This window comes from Penicilliopsis zonata (genome assembly GCF_001890105.1).
Source record: "Penicilliopsis zonata CBS 506.65 unplaced genomic scaffold ASPZOscaffold_21, whole genome shotgun sequence".
Lineage (NCBI taxonomy): Eukaryota > Fungi > Ascomycota > Eurotiomycetes > Eurotiales > Aspergillaceae > Penicilliopsis > Penicilliopsis zonata.
This window is the reverse complement of record NW_019208929.1, coordinates 256,809-271,828: the sequence shown is the minus strand read 5'-3', so window position 1 is coordinate 271,828 and position 15,020 is coordinate 256,809. Positions and strand designations below refer to the sequence as shown.

The window sequence follows — 15,020 nt, the reverse complement described above, 5'->3', positions numbered from 1 at the left end:
AGTCTCTTTTCTTTTCAAGACTAGAAAAAAGTGAAGAAATAGTTGTGATAGTCGGCGGGCCTGGAGCCGCTATCAGTATCTGACACCGCCAAGCCTGCAATAAGGCTTGTTCTTGGGCAGTCGCTACTCCTCGACATTCAACAAAAACACTGAAAGCAATTGACGAGGTTATTTCTTCCTCTATTCCCAGCGGGTAGTAATACAGACTGTTACGCTGCATCCAGCTGCTCCCTTGTTATTGAGAACGCAGGAGAGGAGCAGTCTATTAACTGCATCTTTTAACTACAGTTACGAAGAGCAATTCTCGTCTTCCTTACGAAAAATGAATCCGCAGGTCTTTCTTCCCTTCGTGGGGGCATCAGTGTCAGGATCGAGTGAGATAGTCTTGCCCTTTTACCGCGCAGATGGGCGGGTAGAATGTTCTTATTGTACTTTCAAGCAGGAAGAGCATCACTAATAAAGAGGTAAAAGGAGTGTCCATTTTGACTCGATCTCCAACGCAGCCTCTTCCACTTTTCCATCCAACGAAACGACTGATATCATAGAGAATCATACACAAACGCTTATTTAGGCATTTTGACGCATATTTACGCAGAATCATGATTCTCAATTCCCATAACCCACCGGTTTGGGCGACTGCGGCCAGGCAATATGAGACGAGGCAAGCAGCAGGAATGGGGACTGGCCGGTGACTTTGGGATCCACGCCGATGAAATTGGTTGGGAAACCAGGGGTGAACGGGGTGACACTCTCGAGCTTCTCGATCTGTTTGTCGGTGAGGCGGAGGCTGAGAGCCTGGATATTGTCGTGCAGGTGTTCGATCTTGCGGCCACCGACCAGGGGGAAGACGTTGGGTGCCTTGGCGAGGACGTACGCGAGAGCGACGGCGGTGACGGACTCGATACCGTGTTCTTCAGCGACGGCGGCGAGGGCTTCGCTGACGCGGACCTCTTGCTCACTCTGCTCGCTCTTCGCCATGGAACGGAGGTTCTCCCCGTTCCGCTTGCGCTCCTCGAGCGCCTTGCGGGACTGGAAATGGCCGCTACCCAGCACATCCCACGGAGCGAGCGCCATGCCGAAATGACGCGCCATGGGGATTATCTCGCGCTCAAAGTCGCGCAGCATGACGTTCCACCGCCCCTGGTAGACGGAGAAGGGGGTCTTGCCGTGCGCGCGGGCGTAGGTGTTGGCGGCGGCCACCACCCAGGCCGGACTGTCGGAGATACCCAGGTACAGGACTTTGCCGGACTCGACGAGGATCTGCAGGCTGTCCATGATCTCCTCGATGGAGGTGGAGTGATCCCACCAGTGCAGGTACAGCAGGTCGATCCAGTCGGTCTGCAGCTTGCGCAGGGAGTCGCGCACGCTCATGTGCAGGCTCCGCCGATGGTTGCCGCAGTGGTTGACGGCGTGTCCTTTGCCGAGCGCATGGCTCTTGTAGTCGGTGGTGAACTTGGTTGCGATGACAAGCTGGTCACGGTTCCCACGGGCCTGCATCCACTCCCCGATCCACTCCTCCGACTGTTCGTCCTGGTAGTTGTTGGACGTGTCGATGAAGTTGCCGCCCGCCTCGACGAACGCGTCCAGCAGCTTGAACGACTGCTCCTTGCTCATGCTGCCCATGTACTCCGACCACGCGTCCCCGATGGACATCGCCCCGAGCTGGAGTGGCGACACCCGGATCCCCGCTGTCGACGACAGGATGCGGTACCTGCCCAGCTCCGTCGGTGGAGGGGGCGCCGGCGCAAAGAGCTTCTGCATGATGATATGAAGGAGTTGATATTGTGAGTAGCTTTTAAGAAGTAGTTAATGAGTAACTAAGTACTGTATATATATATATATACTCCGCTACTTGGACGCGTCATCTTATATAGCAGCAAAGAGGGGCAGTTTATAGTCTTATCTATCTTAGCGTCATCATTACATTAGAGTCTATACTCCATAGTACTAATATAAGGATAGACTCTGGAGCTGGAGATTCTGTACGAGGTTGAACCATGGACAGTATGGAGGATATAACCGGATACTAGCAAGATATGACCTTGTACAACCTAGGAACATAGTTATACGATATATATACCTACTACGACATATTCAACTGTCAGAATTACCAGTATCTATCTACTCAACACTGTATAGTATACTATACAACTCTGCTCTGTATGCTCTGCATTGTTGTATAAGAATAATGCAATATTCATAAACGGCGGACCAAATCTCGGACGAAGTGGCCGCTCCGGGCCAGCTCGTCCGGCCGTAGTCCTTATTAGGAAAGAGCAGACTAGGCCGGCACTAGTTGTCGATCAGGGACAAGCTTGACTTTGAGACTTTTGTTTGGAGATACAACAGAGACAGAGAGATACAGAGAGACAGACAGAGATAGAGACACACAGAGACACACAGAGACAGACAGAGACAGAGACAGAGATGGAGATACCAAGAGAGCCGTCTGTGAGATTATATACAGGCGGTGTTAAAGTACTTCGTGCCTCGGGCGATGTACGGCTGCATTAGAGCCCTCGACTGACGCAGGTGTCTCCAATAGTCAATAGTAATACGTTAACCCCGACAGGCACAACCTATGCAGTAAGAGATCTTCTCGATGAAACCTGGAACCTGCGGAGAGCACGTCGGAAGCTGGCCATTCCGTGTACACAGTACCTTTTCTCAGACAACACAACATCCCTAGTTTCATTGTTTCACGGCTCTATTTATGACTGTCTTTCTCTTTTCTTTTCTTTCCGTCTATTTTCTCTCTTTAATATATTTAATTTCTCATTTTGATCAAGTACTGGTTGGTTGCTAGACCGTACATATTTCCCTCCTATATCAGATTACGATACCAAGATTTACGCCATGGACGAAAGAAACGAGACAACGCAGCTTGCAGTTCCTCACAACACTCAACATCCCAGAGACGGAATCCCGACGTCGCCCTCGCCGGCCTATTCCCATGGAAGCACCCTCGTCGAGGAGGTCCAGACCAGCTCGGGCTCGGAGGAGAACGGTACAGACAGCGAGAATAAGGAGGAATCGAACGAAGAGTCAGGCACAGACACAGAGACAGAAGATGGAGAAGACGAGTATCCCTCGTCGTGGAAGCTGGTGTTGGTGACAATTGCCTTGTGTTTGTGTGTGTTTTGCGTTGCGCTGGTAAGACAAAAGCTCTGTCGATTAAGGTCTTCATTAGGTGTTTATTATTACTGACAATCCAGGACAATACGATCATTGCCACAGCAATCCCCAAGATCACAGATCAATTCGACTCTCTCGACGACGTGGGCTGGTACGGCTCCAGCTACCTGTTGACGACGTGCGCCATGACCTTGATCTTCGGCAAGATCTACACCTACTACTCCATCAAATGGGTCTACCTGGGCGCTCTGTTCATCTTCGAGATCGGCTCGCTCGTCTGCGGTATCACTCCTTCGTCGCTGGGCCTGATCCTGGGGCGTGCTGTCGCCGGGCTGGGCGCCTCCGGTCTCTTCTCGGGTTCGATTCTCATCGTCGCCAAAAGCGTGCCGTTGGTGAAACGCCCGCTCTATACCGGTTTCGTGGGGGGAATGTATGGCATCGCCAGTGTTGCTGGACCTCTGTAAGTAGTCAGCCATTCCTCCTCTCTCTCTTTGGGATCCTTTCTAACCTTCTAGCATGGGAGGCGCTTTCACAGACCATGTCACCTGGCGGTGGTGTTTCTATATCAACCTGCCGTTTGGCGCTGTCACCGCTCTCTTCATCTTATTCTTCTTCCCCTCGCCCAAGACCTTCAAGAAGCAGCAGAGCTTCAGACAACAGCTGGGAGAATTCGATCTGATCGGCAACTTCTTCTTCCTGCCGGCAATCATCTGCCTGCTGCTTGCCCTGCAGTGGGGGGGCGTCAAGTACGCCTGGGGCAACGCGCGCATCATTGCATTACTGGTGCTGGCGGGTGTCCTGATCATCATCTTCATCGGAGTGCAATTCAGACAGCAAGAAAAGGCCACCATCCCTCCTCGTCTGCTCCGAAACCGTAACGTCTGGGGGGCTGCCTGGTACAATCTCTGCCTGGGAGCATGTTTTTTTGTCTTTGTCTATTACGTACGTCTAGTATTCCTTGCTTTATATATATATATATATATACTCTGCTGACCAACAAGCTCCCCATCTGGTTCCAGGCCATCAAGGACGCATCGGCGATGTCGTCTGGGATCATGAACTTGCCCACCATCCTAGGCGTTGTGATCTGCTCGATTGTTTCCGGCGGACTGGTGACCGTGCTAGGCTACTACACCCCCTTTATGATCGCTTCGTCGGTGATTCTGACCATCGGCGCGGGACTGCTGACCACCCTCGAGACCGACTCCGGCGCCGACAAATGGATCGGGTACCAGATCCTGTTTGGCGTCGGGCTCGGGCTAGGCATGCAGCAGACGTTGATTGTGGTGCAGGCGTCGCTGCCGGCGGGGGACATCCCCACGGCGACGGCGATGATGATGTTCGCCCAGACGCTGGGCGGCTCCGTCTTCGTTTCCGTCGGCGAGAACGTCTTCCAGAACCAGCTGCTGAAAAACATCCACGCCGACGCCCCCTCGGTCAATACCGCAGCCATCATTGCCGCGGGGGCAACTGACTTGCGCCAGACCGTCGCTGCCAGCGTGCTCCCCGCCGTGCTGGACGCGTACAACAGTGCCGTCACCGAGACCTTTTACGTCGGAGTCGCCATGGGGGCCTTGTCGCTTGTTGGTCCTATCTTTCTGGAATGGAGATCCGTCAGGGGGACGAAGCTGGAGGTGGCCGCCGCATAGTGACGCTTTCTTTTCTATCTCATGCGCATATCATACTCAAAGTCTGGTTGTAACTCATAGATTAATTATACAGCAGCATACAAACTCAAGTAAATCCCCCATATAACCCCACAGGCACTGCCAAAGACCACCCGTCTATCTACAGGGACAACAGTATACAGCAGGCCCGAGACGATCGGTCTGAACTTGAGCCGGGCCGTCCAGATAGGCCAGAAGTCCTGTACATTAAGCATTCCATCCACCAGGAAGGGAAAACCAGACAAAAACGAGAGAGAAAAAAAAAAGACAACTCACTGCTTTGACAAAAGCGATGATTTGCGACAGAGTCGCCCCCTTGAGGAGATTGATCAGCACGACGAAGAGGAGGATGTTCATGATCCCGCCGACGATCATGTCAAGCAGGAACTTGATGGTGAAGTTGACCCATTTCGAGTGTCGTTTTTTCGGGCTCGGTTTCTCTTTCACATCTTCGCCCGCAGTGCCGAGTGGAATGCCCTGTGCTGCTGGTGCTGGCGGTGCTGCTGTTGACGCTCCTCCGATGTGACCTGGAAATCGCGCCTCGATGGCTTTCTGCCATGCGAAATTAATCGGCACGATCAGGATGCCGTACGTGATGAATTGGAGGAGGGCGAGGGCATTCAGCGCCAGAGGTTTCTATCAATCAGTTCTTCTTTTTTCAATGAATTTTAATTAATTAATTAATTAATTCTTTCTTTCTGCTTACTCCATTTTTGTATTGGTCAATGACCTGCGCGCTGACGTTGGCGATGGCGTTGAGGATGGTCGCTTGGATAAAAGTCGCGGTTAAGGGGGACCGGAGGGACATTGTCCTCGCCTCGTCTGTGAAATGGCTTTACAGACTGCCCAGGTGGAACTGATGCTGTTAGAATAGAGGTAACGACTGACTTGAGTTTGAAGTCCTATTCAATATCAGCCTCAGCTTATATTATGATTAGTGTGGGGCAAATTAACGTGTCTTCTATCCCTGGGGGAGTACTTGATGCACCCTCAGGATAGTAAAATAATAATTACCACTTGGCGATTAACCATCATTGTATTATATATTTATAGCTATTTATCTGCCCCCCCTAAACACTGCTCGTTCGCAGTCTCGTCATCCTGTACCCGTCGCCAGCTCGCTTTCTTCTCCCTCCCCCCCCCAGCAGGCTGCTGCCCGTCGGGCGCGCGCCAGATCGGCCGCAGGAGGCCCCCGGCGGCCAGGAGGGGGTTGTTACTGAACGCCTCGTGGGTTCGGTCCTGCGAGGTCTGGTTCAGATCGGTGGCCGCACTGGCGATGTCTTCTTCTTCTTCTTCTTCTTCTTCTTCCGCTGCTGCTGCTGGACGACTCTCTATAGGTTTTTTCTCGGTAGTGTTGTGGTACACACGTTTGACGCGCCCGCCGGAGATGTCCAGGCTCATAAAAGTCTGCTTGCGCTCCCATTCCGGCCGGGATTTTTCCTCCATCTCGCGTAGAACCTGCTGCTGCTTCTTGAGTGCTAGGGCGCGCTGCGCCGGGCTCATCCACAGCGTCGCGGCTATATTGGGGGTCTCGAAATCCGCCGCCTCGTCGACAACCTTGGTGCGCTGGGCATTTTGCGCCTGGAACTGAAGTAGCTTGTCGCGGTGAGCGCGTGCCGCGTTCAGTTTCGCATTGGCAGGAGCGGTATTGATACTAGCAGTACCGCCCGGCCCGCCGTGGTGGTGAACGCTCTCATTGTGAGCTCGCATCTTCTCCTGGCCTCGTTCTGCGCGCAGCTCCCGGATTATGCTCTGCACTTCCTCGTTGGAGATGAGCGGCGTGCCGCAGAACGAACACGGTTGCAGGCCTTCCAGCGCGCAGATGATCTTGCCGCAGTTCAAACAATTAGGTGCCGGCGTGAATACCGGATGGAGCGAAGCGTAGCAGGTGCATTTTTTCCGAATCCCCTTCTGGTTCAACGTCGGGTTCGTCGACACTTCCAACGCGGCGATCGCGGCCGTCAAATCCGCAATATTGCTGGTTGTCAGCGTGGTTCCTTTCGATGGTGTCGACGAGCCAGATCCCGATCCCGATCCTCCTCTCCCTCCTCCCCCTCCAGATCTAGATGACGGTTTAGCCGTCTTGGATCGCACGTTGGGCAAGAAATCTGAAATCATCGGCCCATTAGCCGAGGGGGGTGCCTTGGGCGTGGGCGTGGGCGCGGTGGGTTTAACAGGAGCAGGCGCATCATCATCCCATAATAACCCAGACCCAGACCCAGACCCAGACCCAGACCCAGACCCAGACCCAGACCCAGACCCAGACCCAGACCCAGATATAGATCCAGATCCTTTCTCCTCCCGATCGCTCTTCCTGTATGCCCCCGCTGTATTCCCGTAGTTGTCCGGTCTGCGCGGCGGGCCCGCACTGTGCAACGGAGGCTTCGGCCTTGAGGTCTTGGAGCCGCTGCCTTTTGTCGACGGTGCGTTGCGTGTCGCGTTGAACGAAGAGATGAATTCAAGGGCGGCAGGAGAATCGCCGAGCAGGTTCTTCAGGTGTTCGGCGCTGGCTTCCTTGGAGAGCGACGCGGCGTAGGTGAGGATCTGGGTGAGTGAGTCGTCATCGAGGGGGAGGAGCTGGCTGAGGCGCGACACGGCCTTTGACAGGTCGGCCATTGGGAGAGAGGGAAATAGAGAAATAGAGAGATCGAAAACTGAAGTTAGATCTCGACTATTACTTCTGCTAAATGTCTTTGTCCTCTGGATCCTGGATTTGACGGGTTGAGTGACGTTGGCGGAGAAAGAGAAGTTGGCCCACAGCGGAGTCAACTTTTTGTATGAGAGACTGGGAGACTGAGAGACTGAGCACAGAGGCCACTATTTTACTTCATTTCAAGGATAAGTATTATTGAATCGCGAAGCCATTTCAACCCGGTATTGTACAGAACATTGTGAGCCATCTAGATATGCAACAGAAACAAGAACAAAATGCCAACCATATCACCTCTTATCCACACGACGTGATGATGGTTCAACAGGCAAATGGGAGAGAATCAAAGGAGAGAAAAGACAGTAAGGAAATGAGATAAAGAAGGGAATAGAATAGAATGTCCGTTTGACGCCCCGAATGCCTTATGTACGTCAAGTTCGTAAAAAACCCCCCTCCCCCCCGGAAAGTAAGCCCACGACGACTTTTTATGTCCAAACGGTGAGACAGGGAGAAAACGGTCACGCCGAATAAAGTATTTATCAAGGCATTGGTATTAGTTGTCTTCTCCGACAGCTTCGCTCTTGATCTCCGCGTCCGCGGCGGCGGCCATGTCGGGAGTGGTGCCGTTCTTCAGCTTGCTGGGCAGCGAGGGCTTCTTGCCGATCGGCTTCTTGGAGCCGTTCAGTTTCTTCTTCTTGGGGAACACGCCGGACGGCGAGGATCCGTCCTCGTCGACGAGAGGCCGCTTGGGCGGATTCGACGCCGGGTTGGGCGTGGCGCTGCCGCTGTCGGCGGGGGTTCTGGTGCGGCCGGTGCCTCGACTGGACAGACCCATACACCGGTCGAGATGCATGGCGAAGCGGGTGACTCCAAAGTACCGCGGACAGTTGGGACACTTGACGGTGGGGAAGAGGATTTCCTTGCTGGCGCCACTTTCCGGGGTGCCCGGCGGGCTCGAGGCGGGCGTGTTGGACGTGGTGGTCTCCTTGTCCTTGTCCTTCTTCTTCTTTTTGGTTTGCGTCTTGTCGACCGCGAACGGGTTCCCGTGCACATCATGGCCGGGCTTGCTGATCAGCGGCTGTCTCTGACAGTACTCCCGCGACGGGTCTGGAGGGGGGCGCGCCCCGATGCCGGCCACCGGGTACAGGAGACGAGGAAGACGGCAGTCCGGGCAGATGATCTCCTTGGTGGTCTTCAACGGGTTGCCCTTCAGATAGACCTTGCCCTCGTCGAAGATGGCCCCCTCTGTTTCGACCCGAATGTTGGTAAAGGACTGCGCTTCCGCCTCGGGGTCCCCTGGCTTCGCGGGCACTGCTGGCGTCGCCTTGCCAGCGGTTCCCTCGCGCAGCCGCCTCGCCTCCTCCTCGCCCCTTTGTCTCGCAATCGTCACGGCTGAACGCATCCGGGCAATCTTTTCATCGCGGTGGACTTTGGCAACGATGTCGTGGATGATGTTGTAGAAGGTTCCGTCGAGAATGTCGCACGTCTGAGCCAAAAAAAAAAAGGGTTTTTCTATTAGCAACAAGAACGAAGCCACCATACCCCGATGGCAACACGTACCAGTTTCGCAATCGTCCCATTAGGAAGCGACTTGGTTGATCCGTTCGAATCCCCCATTTTGACCTTGCGGTAATCAGCACATGGTAATAGGGTAGACAGCGCAGCACCCACCCTACCTAGGTAGTATTCTCCCACGTTATTCTCACCGACACACAATCTTCTTCTTCACCAAAAGGACAGGCCGACGACGAGTAGATTCTATCGCCAGGCTGATTCTAAAGGGATCTCGGCTCGATGGGAAATCCTGCACTCAAACGGAACGATCACAAAGGCAGCTTCGGTGAGTCCATCTGCTTCGATCGACGAGAGCATCCGGAGGAGACGGGAAAAAGGGAAAAAAGGAGAAAGAGAAACCCCTACTGGCAAGAGAAAAGGTCAGTGAAAGCGATTCCCTAATGTAATTCACCGGGGGGGGGGGGAAAGAAGCTGCTATTCACCTGGCAGCCCAACAACAGCCACCCCCAGCAACAATAACCAAGAAACAATAAGACCAGAGTCCAAGAGTACAATAGCTCCAATAGCTCCACCAACCAGCCTCCGCGTATTTGCTTTCGTCTTGCAACCGCCGGGGCCCGAGTCCGCGAGAGTTGCTGGTCCCAGGAGAGCGTCGCTGGCAAAGTCTCTCTCTCTCGCTCTCTCCGGCCAACCGGCCTTTGCATCTTATCTTATCTCATCTCCGCATTCAGAGCGAGCGAGAATATGACCTGATTGTGCCTGACCACGACAATACACTACACGCTCAATAGGAGGAATACCCCTGGTCTTTCTATCTCTTGAGAATGGCGTATCAATTCTTCGCCAAAGCACAGCAGCAGCAGCAGCAGCAGCAAGCCAAAACACCCACCTCTCCGCCTCTGTCCCCCCCTCAGTCGCGTCTCACCCGACCGCCGTCCATCCACCCCCCGCCGCTGGTCCTCCCTCAGTCGTCGGTGGCGGTATCTACCAGCCAGCGTCAGGGAGGGAGCCATGGAGCACCGCCAAAGACAACCACCGACAGTGTAGCCTTTGAGGCGGTGCCATATCCTCGCCCTGTCCCGTCCAGCGTCGCGACCCCTCACCCCCACATCACCATCGACACGGTCAGCACAGCACATATCCCCTCCCTGACGCGGATTACAGGCCTGTTGTTGCCCATCCGATATCCCAACTCCTTCTACACGGCAACCATCACCGACCCGGTTATCGCCTCGTTGTCCCGCGTTGCGGTGTACCATGACCACCCTGTCGGGGGGCCCGCAGCAACAACAGCAGCAACAGCAATAACAACGACGACGACGACGACGACGACGATACCACCGCCCTCTCTGGGTGCTGACAAGGTGATTGGGGGTATCAGATGTCGACTGGAACGATGCGTACAGGCTGAGCATACCTCTACTTCTCCAGCTACAGCTACAACCCTCTACATCCAGACTCTGCATTTACTCTCTCCCTACCGCGGCCACGGGGTCGCCACTGCGCTGCTCAACTCGTTGATCTCGGCCCCCGATCTAGTGAACCACTATAACATCCGCAGCGTGACGGCGCACGTCCACGAAGCCAACGAAGACGGCCTGAAATGGTACCGTGCGCGTGGGTTCGAGGTCCAGCCAGGTGTCGTGGAGGGGTATTATCGCCGGCTTAAGCCTACGGGGGCAAGAATCGTCAAGCTGTCTTTGGAGAAGTCGACTACTCCTGCTACTACTGCTACGACTACTTCTACTACTACTACTACTACTACTACTACTACTACTATGACTACTTCTACTGCTGCAGCAGAAGATCAAGATGACGAGTGGGAAAAGGTCGAGGCCGAAGAAGACGACGATCACGGCATCCAGCCGATGGACTCGCGCATTCTGGACGACGAGAGGGTGTGCAGGAAGCGCAAGAGTAGTTCATAACATTCTCATTACCCATAGTCTCATCATTACTTATAGTCGATACCCTGCTCATCCTATGCATCATTCATTGGATTATTATATACATACCGAGTACATAGAGTATAAACAGTGGCCAGTAGAAAGAACCCTTAAAAACGCCAGGCTTGGGCCAAGAAGAGCAAGGCAAGCTAGATATTGTAATTCTCGGCATGGAGGAAAATCTCGTCCACAGCCGGGTTCGTCATGACCAGCCGCTGCAGCGAGGCCACCGTCTTGGTCGCCGCCACCCGCATCGCCGGCGGCCCGCAGATGTACACGCATGTCCGACGCCCAAACGACTGCGAGTACTCGGTTAGAATCCGGGGGATGTCTGGCCGAGTATAATCTGTGCGCCAGCCGTCGCGGCGCAGAGTAGACAGCGAGGCGAACCGGGGGGTGGTGTCTTGCTCTTGTTGTTGTTGTTGTTGTTGTTGTTGCTGCTGCAATTGTTGATGATATTGCTGATATTGTTCTTGCTGGTATTGTTGAGATTGCTGGTATTGTTCCTGCGGGTGTTGCTCCTGCTGGTATTGCTCCTGGTATTGCTGCTGGTATTGCTGCTGGTATTGCTGCTGGTATTGCTGCTGGTATTGCTGCTGGTATTGCTGCTGATATTGCTGCTGGTATTGCTGCTGGTATTGCTGATATTGTTCCTGCTGCTGCTGCTGGAATCCAAAGTCAAAGCCGGTATGATAAGGATCCGGATAGGCCGGATAGACCGGGCCATATCTTGGAGCCATGTACGCCTGAGGCAAAGGGGCGAGGCCGTCCTCGTTTTCACGGCGGAGCTCCTTTTCGCGCTCCTGGTCACCCGCGGCCTCCTGCCTGATGAACGCGGAGCTACGCTTGTCGATCCCGGAGAGGATGTTGTTGATCTTCTCCTGGATGAGGTCGCGCTGGTGCTGTTCCTGCAGCGGGTCGTTGGTCTCGCGGCCGCCGGTGATGTAGAAATGGCAGTGCACGGAGTTGAGGGGCGCGTAGTCGCGGCAGATGCGGAGCTCCTCCTTGAACCATTCCATGGTCTCGGGGCTCTTGAGCGCCCAGATCACGCGCACGCGCCTCGTCACGGCCTTGCCGTCGCGCATCCGTTTGATCAGGTAGAGCAGCTGGCCGGCGATGGCGGTGATGCCGCTCCCGCCGGCGAAGAAGATGACGTCGTCAAACGCGGCCAGCTCGCGCTGCATGCCCCCGTAGGGCCCCTCGAGGAAGGCCGTGTAGGTCCGGTACGGCCCGTGCTTGAGGGCCTTTTTCAACACCTGGCGCGTGAAGCCGCCAAAGGGGCGGAACACGAGCGTCAGGTCGCGGTACTTCTCGCCGTACTCGGAGGGGAAATCGTCGCTGCACAGCGAGGCAATCGTGAAGGGATGGTTGCCTAGGAGCGAGATGCCTGGCATGCGGAGGTAGACGTACTGGCCCGGTCGCCACCGCATCCGCGTGGGCACGGTGACCTTGACGGCGTTCTCGGGGAGCAGCGTGACGGCGGATTCCTCGCCGATCAGGAACGAGATGCGGAACGGGTTGGTCCAGTTGAGGTAGAACAGGCGGATGATGCTCGAGACCAGCCAGCAGGCCAGGGTAGCCCACAGATAACCCCAGGAGGCCAGGTAGTTCTTGGAGTGCCAGAACAGCAGGGCCAAGAAGATGAGCGAGGCCGGCAGATGCATGAAAACAAAGAGCTCGTACAGCTTCTCGCGCAGCACCGGCAGGGAATGAAGACACAGGAAGGCCAAGGGGACCAGTGCCGCGAGCCCCGTGCCGTAGACATATATGTTCTGCCCCACGAACTTCTGGTAGTTGACCTCGGCGCCATCGTTCCAGATCGGGGTGATGTAGAAGGGGAGGGTGTGGACGAGGGCCATGAACAGACAGACGTACGCCGCCCAGCGGTGCAGGACATTGAGTCGTTCGTGGTCGATGCCGGTCAGGTAAGTGATGAAATTGGCCTTGAGACCCAGCAGGAAAACCCAGGGCACCAGCGAGGTGGCGATCATGCCGGCACGGATGGCCAGCGGCGGGGACCCCCACGAGATCGACTCGAAGTACAGCGGTTGGGGCACAAAACAGAAGAGCAGGCAGAACAGGAAGGATGCCAGAACAATGGCGATGGTCCCCAGCGATGGAAACACAATGCAGAATCGCCAGATGCGCAGGACGGGGATAGGGCGATAGAAGATCCACCGCAGGAACGCAATCGTATTGTTCAGAGGCGCAATCGTTGACACCGACGATTGCTGTTTGCCAGTCGCTGCAGTCATCATCATCATGGTTGTTTTTGTTGTTGTTGTTGTTGTTGTCGTCGTCACTCCCGTCTTGGCCCCTGTGGCAGTCAACGACGACGACGAAGATGTATATGGCTGTGGGAAGAGGTGGGCGGTCGATCTCTCGGTAGTCGCACTGGGCAGCTCATACTCCTCGGTAGCATTGACCGGCGAGGTACTCTGCTGCCACCCGGGACCCTTCCGATACATGGCAATCCGGGTCTTATCACCCCAGGTGTGATACCAGCGCACGGCGGTGGCGACGAGGAGAAGAACGACCGCAAAGTAGACCCAGGCGAGACCGAATTTGCCCGATTTGGCGAAGGGAGCTGCGGCCATCGCCTCGATTTGCGCCTGGGTGGTGGACGCGGTGATGGGGACTCTAATGCGCTTCACGAGCGCAACCACCGAGTCCCACGCCATGATGAGTGAGATTTATTGATGATTATATGAAGAGTTTGGTTATCTCGATAGGCGATGCTTTCAGCGGTTTCGATGTGCTGTAGTAAGTACACGAGCCCTCCCGGACGAGAAAGCTAAAAACGCAGCCGGTAGTCAGTTACATCCCAGAGTCAGACCATTCACTTTTGATTCTGATATATCTTTTTTCTTTTCTTTTTGTTTCTCTTCTTGCCTCTGGATGAGCAACGAACCGAGTCAGATTCGGATGAGGAACGACGGGGGCGGGAAGGCCTAGAAGTATTCGGCCTGGAGGGCGCGAGCAGTGGTCCTCGGCAGGAGCGCTCTCGCTGCAGGGTGCGGATTGTGGCATGGTCGGCAGCGAGCAATGGATCTCTGCTGGAGACTCCGTAGACTGATTAGTTTAGTCGCCGTGATGCTTGTCCGTCCGAGTGACAGGCTCTCGTTTGCCGCCGGGGAAATGGATCGTCGCCCAATCAACGGCGGTAGAGGCGGTGATACCAGCTGCAGCACTGCATTAGCTGGGGAGCACATAGAGGGAGGGGATCTGATTGGCACTGACGGCAGCAAATCGAGTGCGTAAGACTTACCAGAGGTACCAGAGCTGCTCGTGGCAGTGGCAGTGGCAGTGGCAGTGGCAGTGGTGGTGGTGGTGGTGGTTGGGGATAAAAGGGAAGCCTGGATATTCTGAACAGCGAAGGAGGGGAAGATCAGGTGATCACTCGTGACAGCTCTTATTTTTAGAATATTCAAATTCTACGTTATTGAATTGAACTGATATTATATCATATTGCCGAAGAAGAAGAAGAAGTGCTGTTGACATTCTCACCCAGGATGACTACGAATAAAACCATACTTTGCGACAGTGAACTACACTGGATGATGTATTCAGATAACAGATTGTATTTATAATTCATCAGGGAGACCAATCATGCTCCCTACGGCGCTACACGCCATGTATTGCTTGCATAACTCGTCAAGGAATAGTTAATTCATACACCCTTCTACTCACTCTGCTCCAGAACACTTTGAGAACACCAGTCCATGCATACAAGACCATGCCCCCCATTTGTATGAGACAGACATCGACCCTCTCACAGCCTACAAAGTCGGCTTTTTTTTTTCTTTTTTTTTTTTTTTTTTCTCTTTTTTTGTTTTTTTTTTTCTTTTTTTTTTTTTTTTTTTTTTTTTTCTCTCCACAGAGCGCGGCGGTGGGAGAAGAGGGTGTCTCACGCCTTCTGCGCAGTAAAAATAGTCAATAGGATCGAGGCGATGGTTTAAAAGCACCAAAGAGCCGGAGGAGAAAAGACAGGTTTTGCTGAGGGGGGAAAAAAGAGCATATATGACTCGGAGCCCAAAGTCGAAGAAAAAAACACCGACAAATAGGCGAATTAGTCGTATGCGGGTATGGAAAAGAGATAATGGCTGG

The 15,020-nt window shown here is 54.2% G+C and overlaps 9 protein-coding genes across 9 annotated transcripts in view; 2 read left to right on the top strand and 7 right to left on the bottom strand.

Moving 5' to 3' along the window:
- Positions 1-353: 353 nt before the first annotated feature.
- ASPZODRAFT_136683 (hypothetical protein) lies at positions 354-1,843 on the bottom strand. Its single transcript, XM_022724110.1, has one exon. The coding sequence runs from the start codon at positions 1,759-1,761 to the stop codon at positions 607-609; it is 1,155 nt and encodes a 384-aa protein (XP_022577639.1). The 5' UTR covers positions 1,762-1,843; the 3' UTR covers positions 354-606.
- Positions 1,844-2,856: 1,013 nt separating this feature from the next.
- On the top strand, positions 2,857-4,784 carry ASPZODRAFT_154846 (hypothetical protein; the record flags this gene model as incomplete). The annotated part of the gene is made up of 4 exons (XM_022726139.1): positions 2,857-3,153; positions 3,216-3,595; positions 3,651-4,077; positions 4,137-4,784. The coding sequence occupies 4 exons, from the start codon at positions 2,857-2,859 to the stop codon at positions 4,782-4,784; spliced, it is 1,752 nt and encodes a 583-aa protein (XP_022577638.1).
- A 65-nt stretch (positions 4,785-4,849) lies between these two features.
- Positions 4,850-5,610, bottom strand: ASPZODRAFT_19819 (hypothetical protein; the record flags this gene model as incomplete). The annotated part of the gene is made up of 3 exons (XM_022727486.1): positions 4,850-5,002; positions 5,079-5,438; positions 5,509-5,610. 3 exons carry the CDS (start codon positions 5,608-5,610, stop codon positions 4,850-4,852), a joined length of 615 nt encoding a protein of 204 aa, XP_022577637.1.
- Positions 5,593-7,711, bottom strand: ASPZODRAFT_1222408 (hypothetical protein). Its single transcript, XM_022721318.1, has 2 exons — positions 5,757-7,711; positions 5,593-5,704 (listed from the first exon to the last, which is right to left on the bottom strand). Exon 1 carries the CDS (start codon positions 7,416-7,418, stop codon positions 5,856-5,858), a length of 1,563 nt encoding a protein of 520 aa, XP_022577636.1. The 5' UTR covers positions 7,419-7,711; the 3' UTR covers positions 5,593-5,704; positions 5,757-5,855.
- On the bottom strand, positions 7,712-9,495 carry ASPZODRAFT_1222291 (hypothetical protein). The gene is made up of 4 exons (XM_022721317.1): positions 9,450-9,495; positions 9,129-9,371; positions 9,013-9,075; positions 7,712-8,938 (listed from the first exon to the last, which is right to left on the bottom strand). Exons 3-4 carry the CDS (start codon positions 9,067-9,069, stop codon positions 8,006-8,008), a joined length of 990 nt encoding a protein of 329 aa, XP_022577635.1. The 5' UTR covers positions 9,070-9,075; positions 9,129-9,371; positions 9,450-9,495; the 3' UTR covers positions 7,712-8,005.
- Positions 9,496-9,989: 494 nt separating this feature from the next.
- Positions 9,990-10,886, top strand: ASPZODRAFT_32090 (hypothetical protein; the record flags this gene model as incomplete). Its single annotated transcript, XM_022728232.1, has 1 exon — positions 9,990-10,886. A coding segment is annotated over one exon (897 nt), but the record flags the coding sequence as incomplete, so codon positions are not given.
- Positions 10,887-11,062: 176 nt separating this feature from the next.
- Positions 11,063-13,594, bottom strand: ASPZODRAFT_154842 (hypothetical protein; the record flags this gene model as incomplete). The annotated part of the gene is made up of 3 exons (XM_022726138.1): positions 11,063-11,353; positions 11,633-13,144; positions 13,217-13,594. The coding sequence occupies 3 exons, from the start codon at positions 13,592-13,594 to the stop codon at positions 11,063-11,065; spliced, it is 2,181 nt and encodes a 726-aa protein (XP_022577633.1).
- Positions 13,595-13,994: 400 nt separating this feature from the next.
- On the bottom strand, positions 13,995-14,660 carry ASPZODRAFT_19814 (hypothetical protein; the record flags this gene model as incomplete). The annotated part of the gene is made up of 3 exons (XM_022727485.1): positions 13,995-14,095; positions 14,182-14,278; positions 14,604-14,660. 3 exons carry the CDS (start codon positions 14,658-14,660, stop codon positions 13,995-13,997), a joined length of 255 nt encoding a protein of 84 aa, XP_022577632.1.
- A 315-nt stretch (positions 14,661-14,975) lies between these two features.
- Positions 14,976-15,020, bottom strand: part of ASPZODRAFT_169686 (hypothetical protein) — a 2,739-nt gene continuing 2,694 nt past the window's right edge. The window contains exon 4 of the mRNA XM_022726906.1: positions 14,976-15,020. The gene's annotated coding sequence lies outside the window, so the exon portion shown is untranslated.

Coding starts and splice junctions, on each gene's coding strand:
- ASPZODRAFT_136683 (XM_022724110.1), bottom strand. CDS start 1,761: ATGCAGAAGCTCTTTGCGCCGGCGCCCCCTCCACCGACGGAGCTGGGC.
- ASPZODRAFT_1222408 (XM_022721318.1), bottom strand. CDS start 7,418: ATGGCCGACCTGTCAAAGGCCGTGTCGCGCCTCAGCCAGCTCCTCCCC.
- ASPZODRAFT_1222291 (XM_022721317.1), bottom strand. CDS start 9,069: ATGGGGGATTCGAACGGATCAACCAAGTCGCTTCCTAATGGGACGATT. Junction 8,939..9,012: donor ATGGGACGATTGCGAAACTG/GTACGTGTTGCC, acceptor TTTTTGGCTCAG/ACGTGCGACATTCTCGACGG.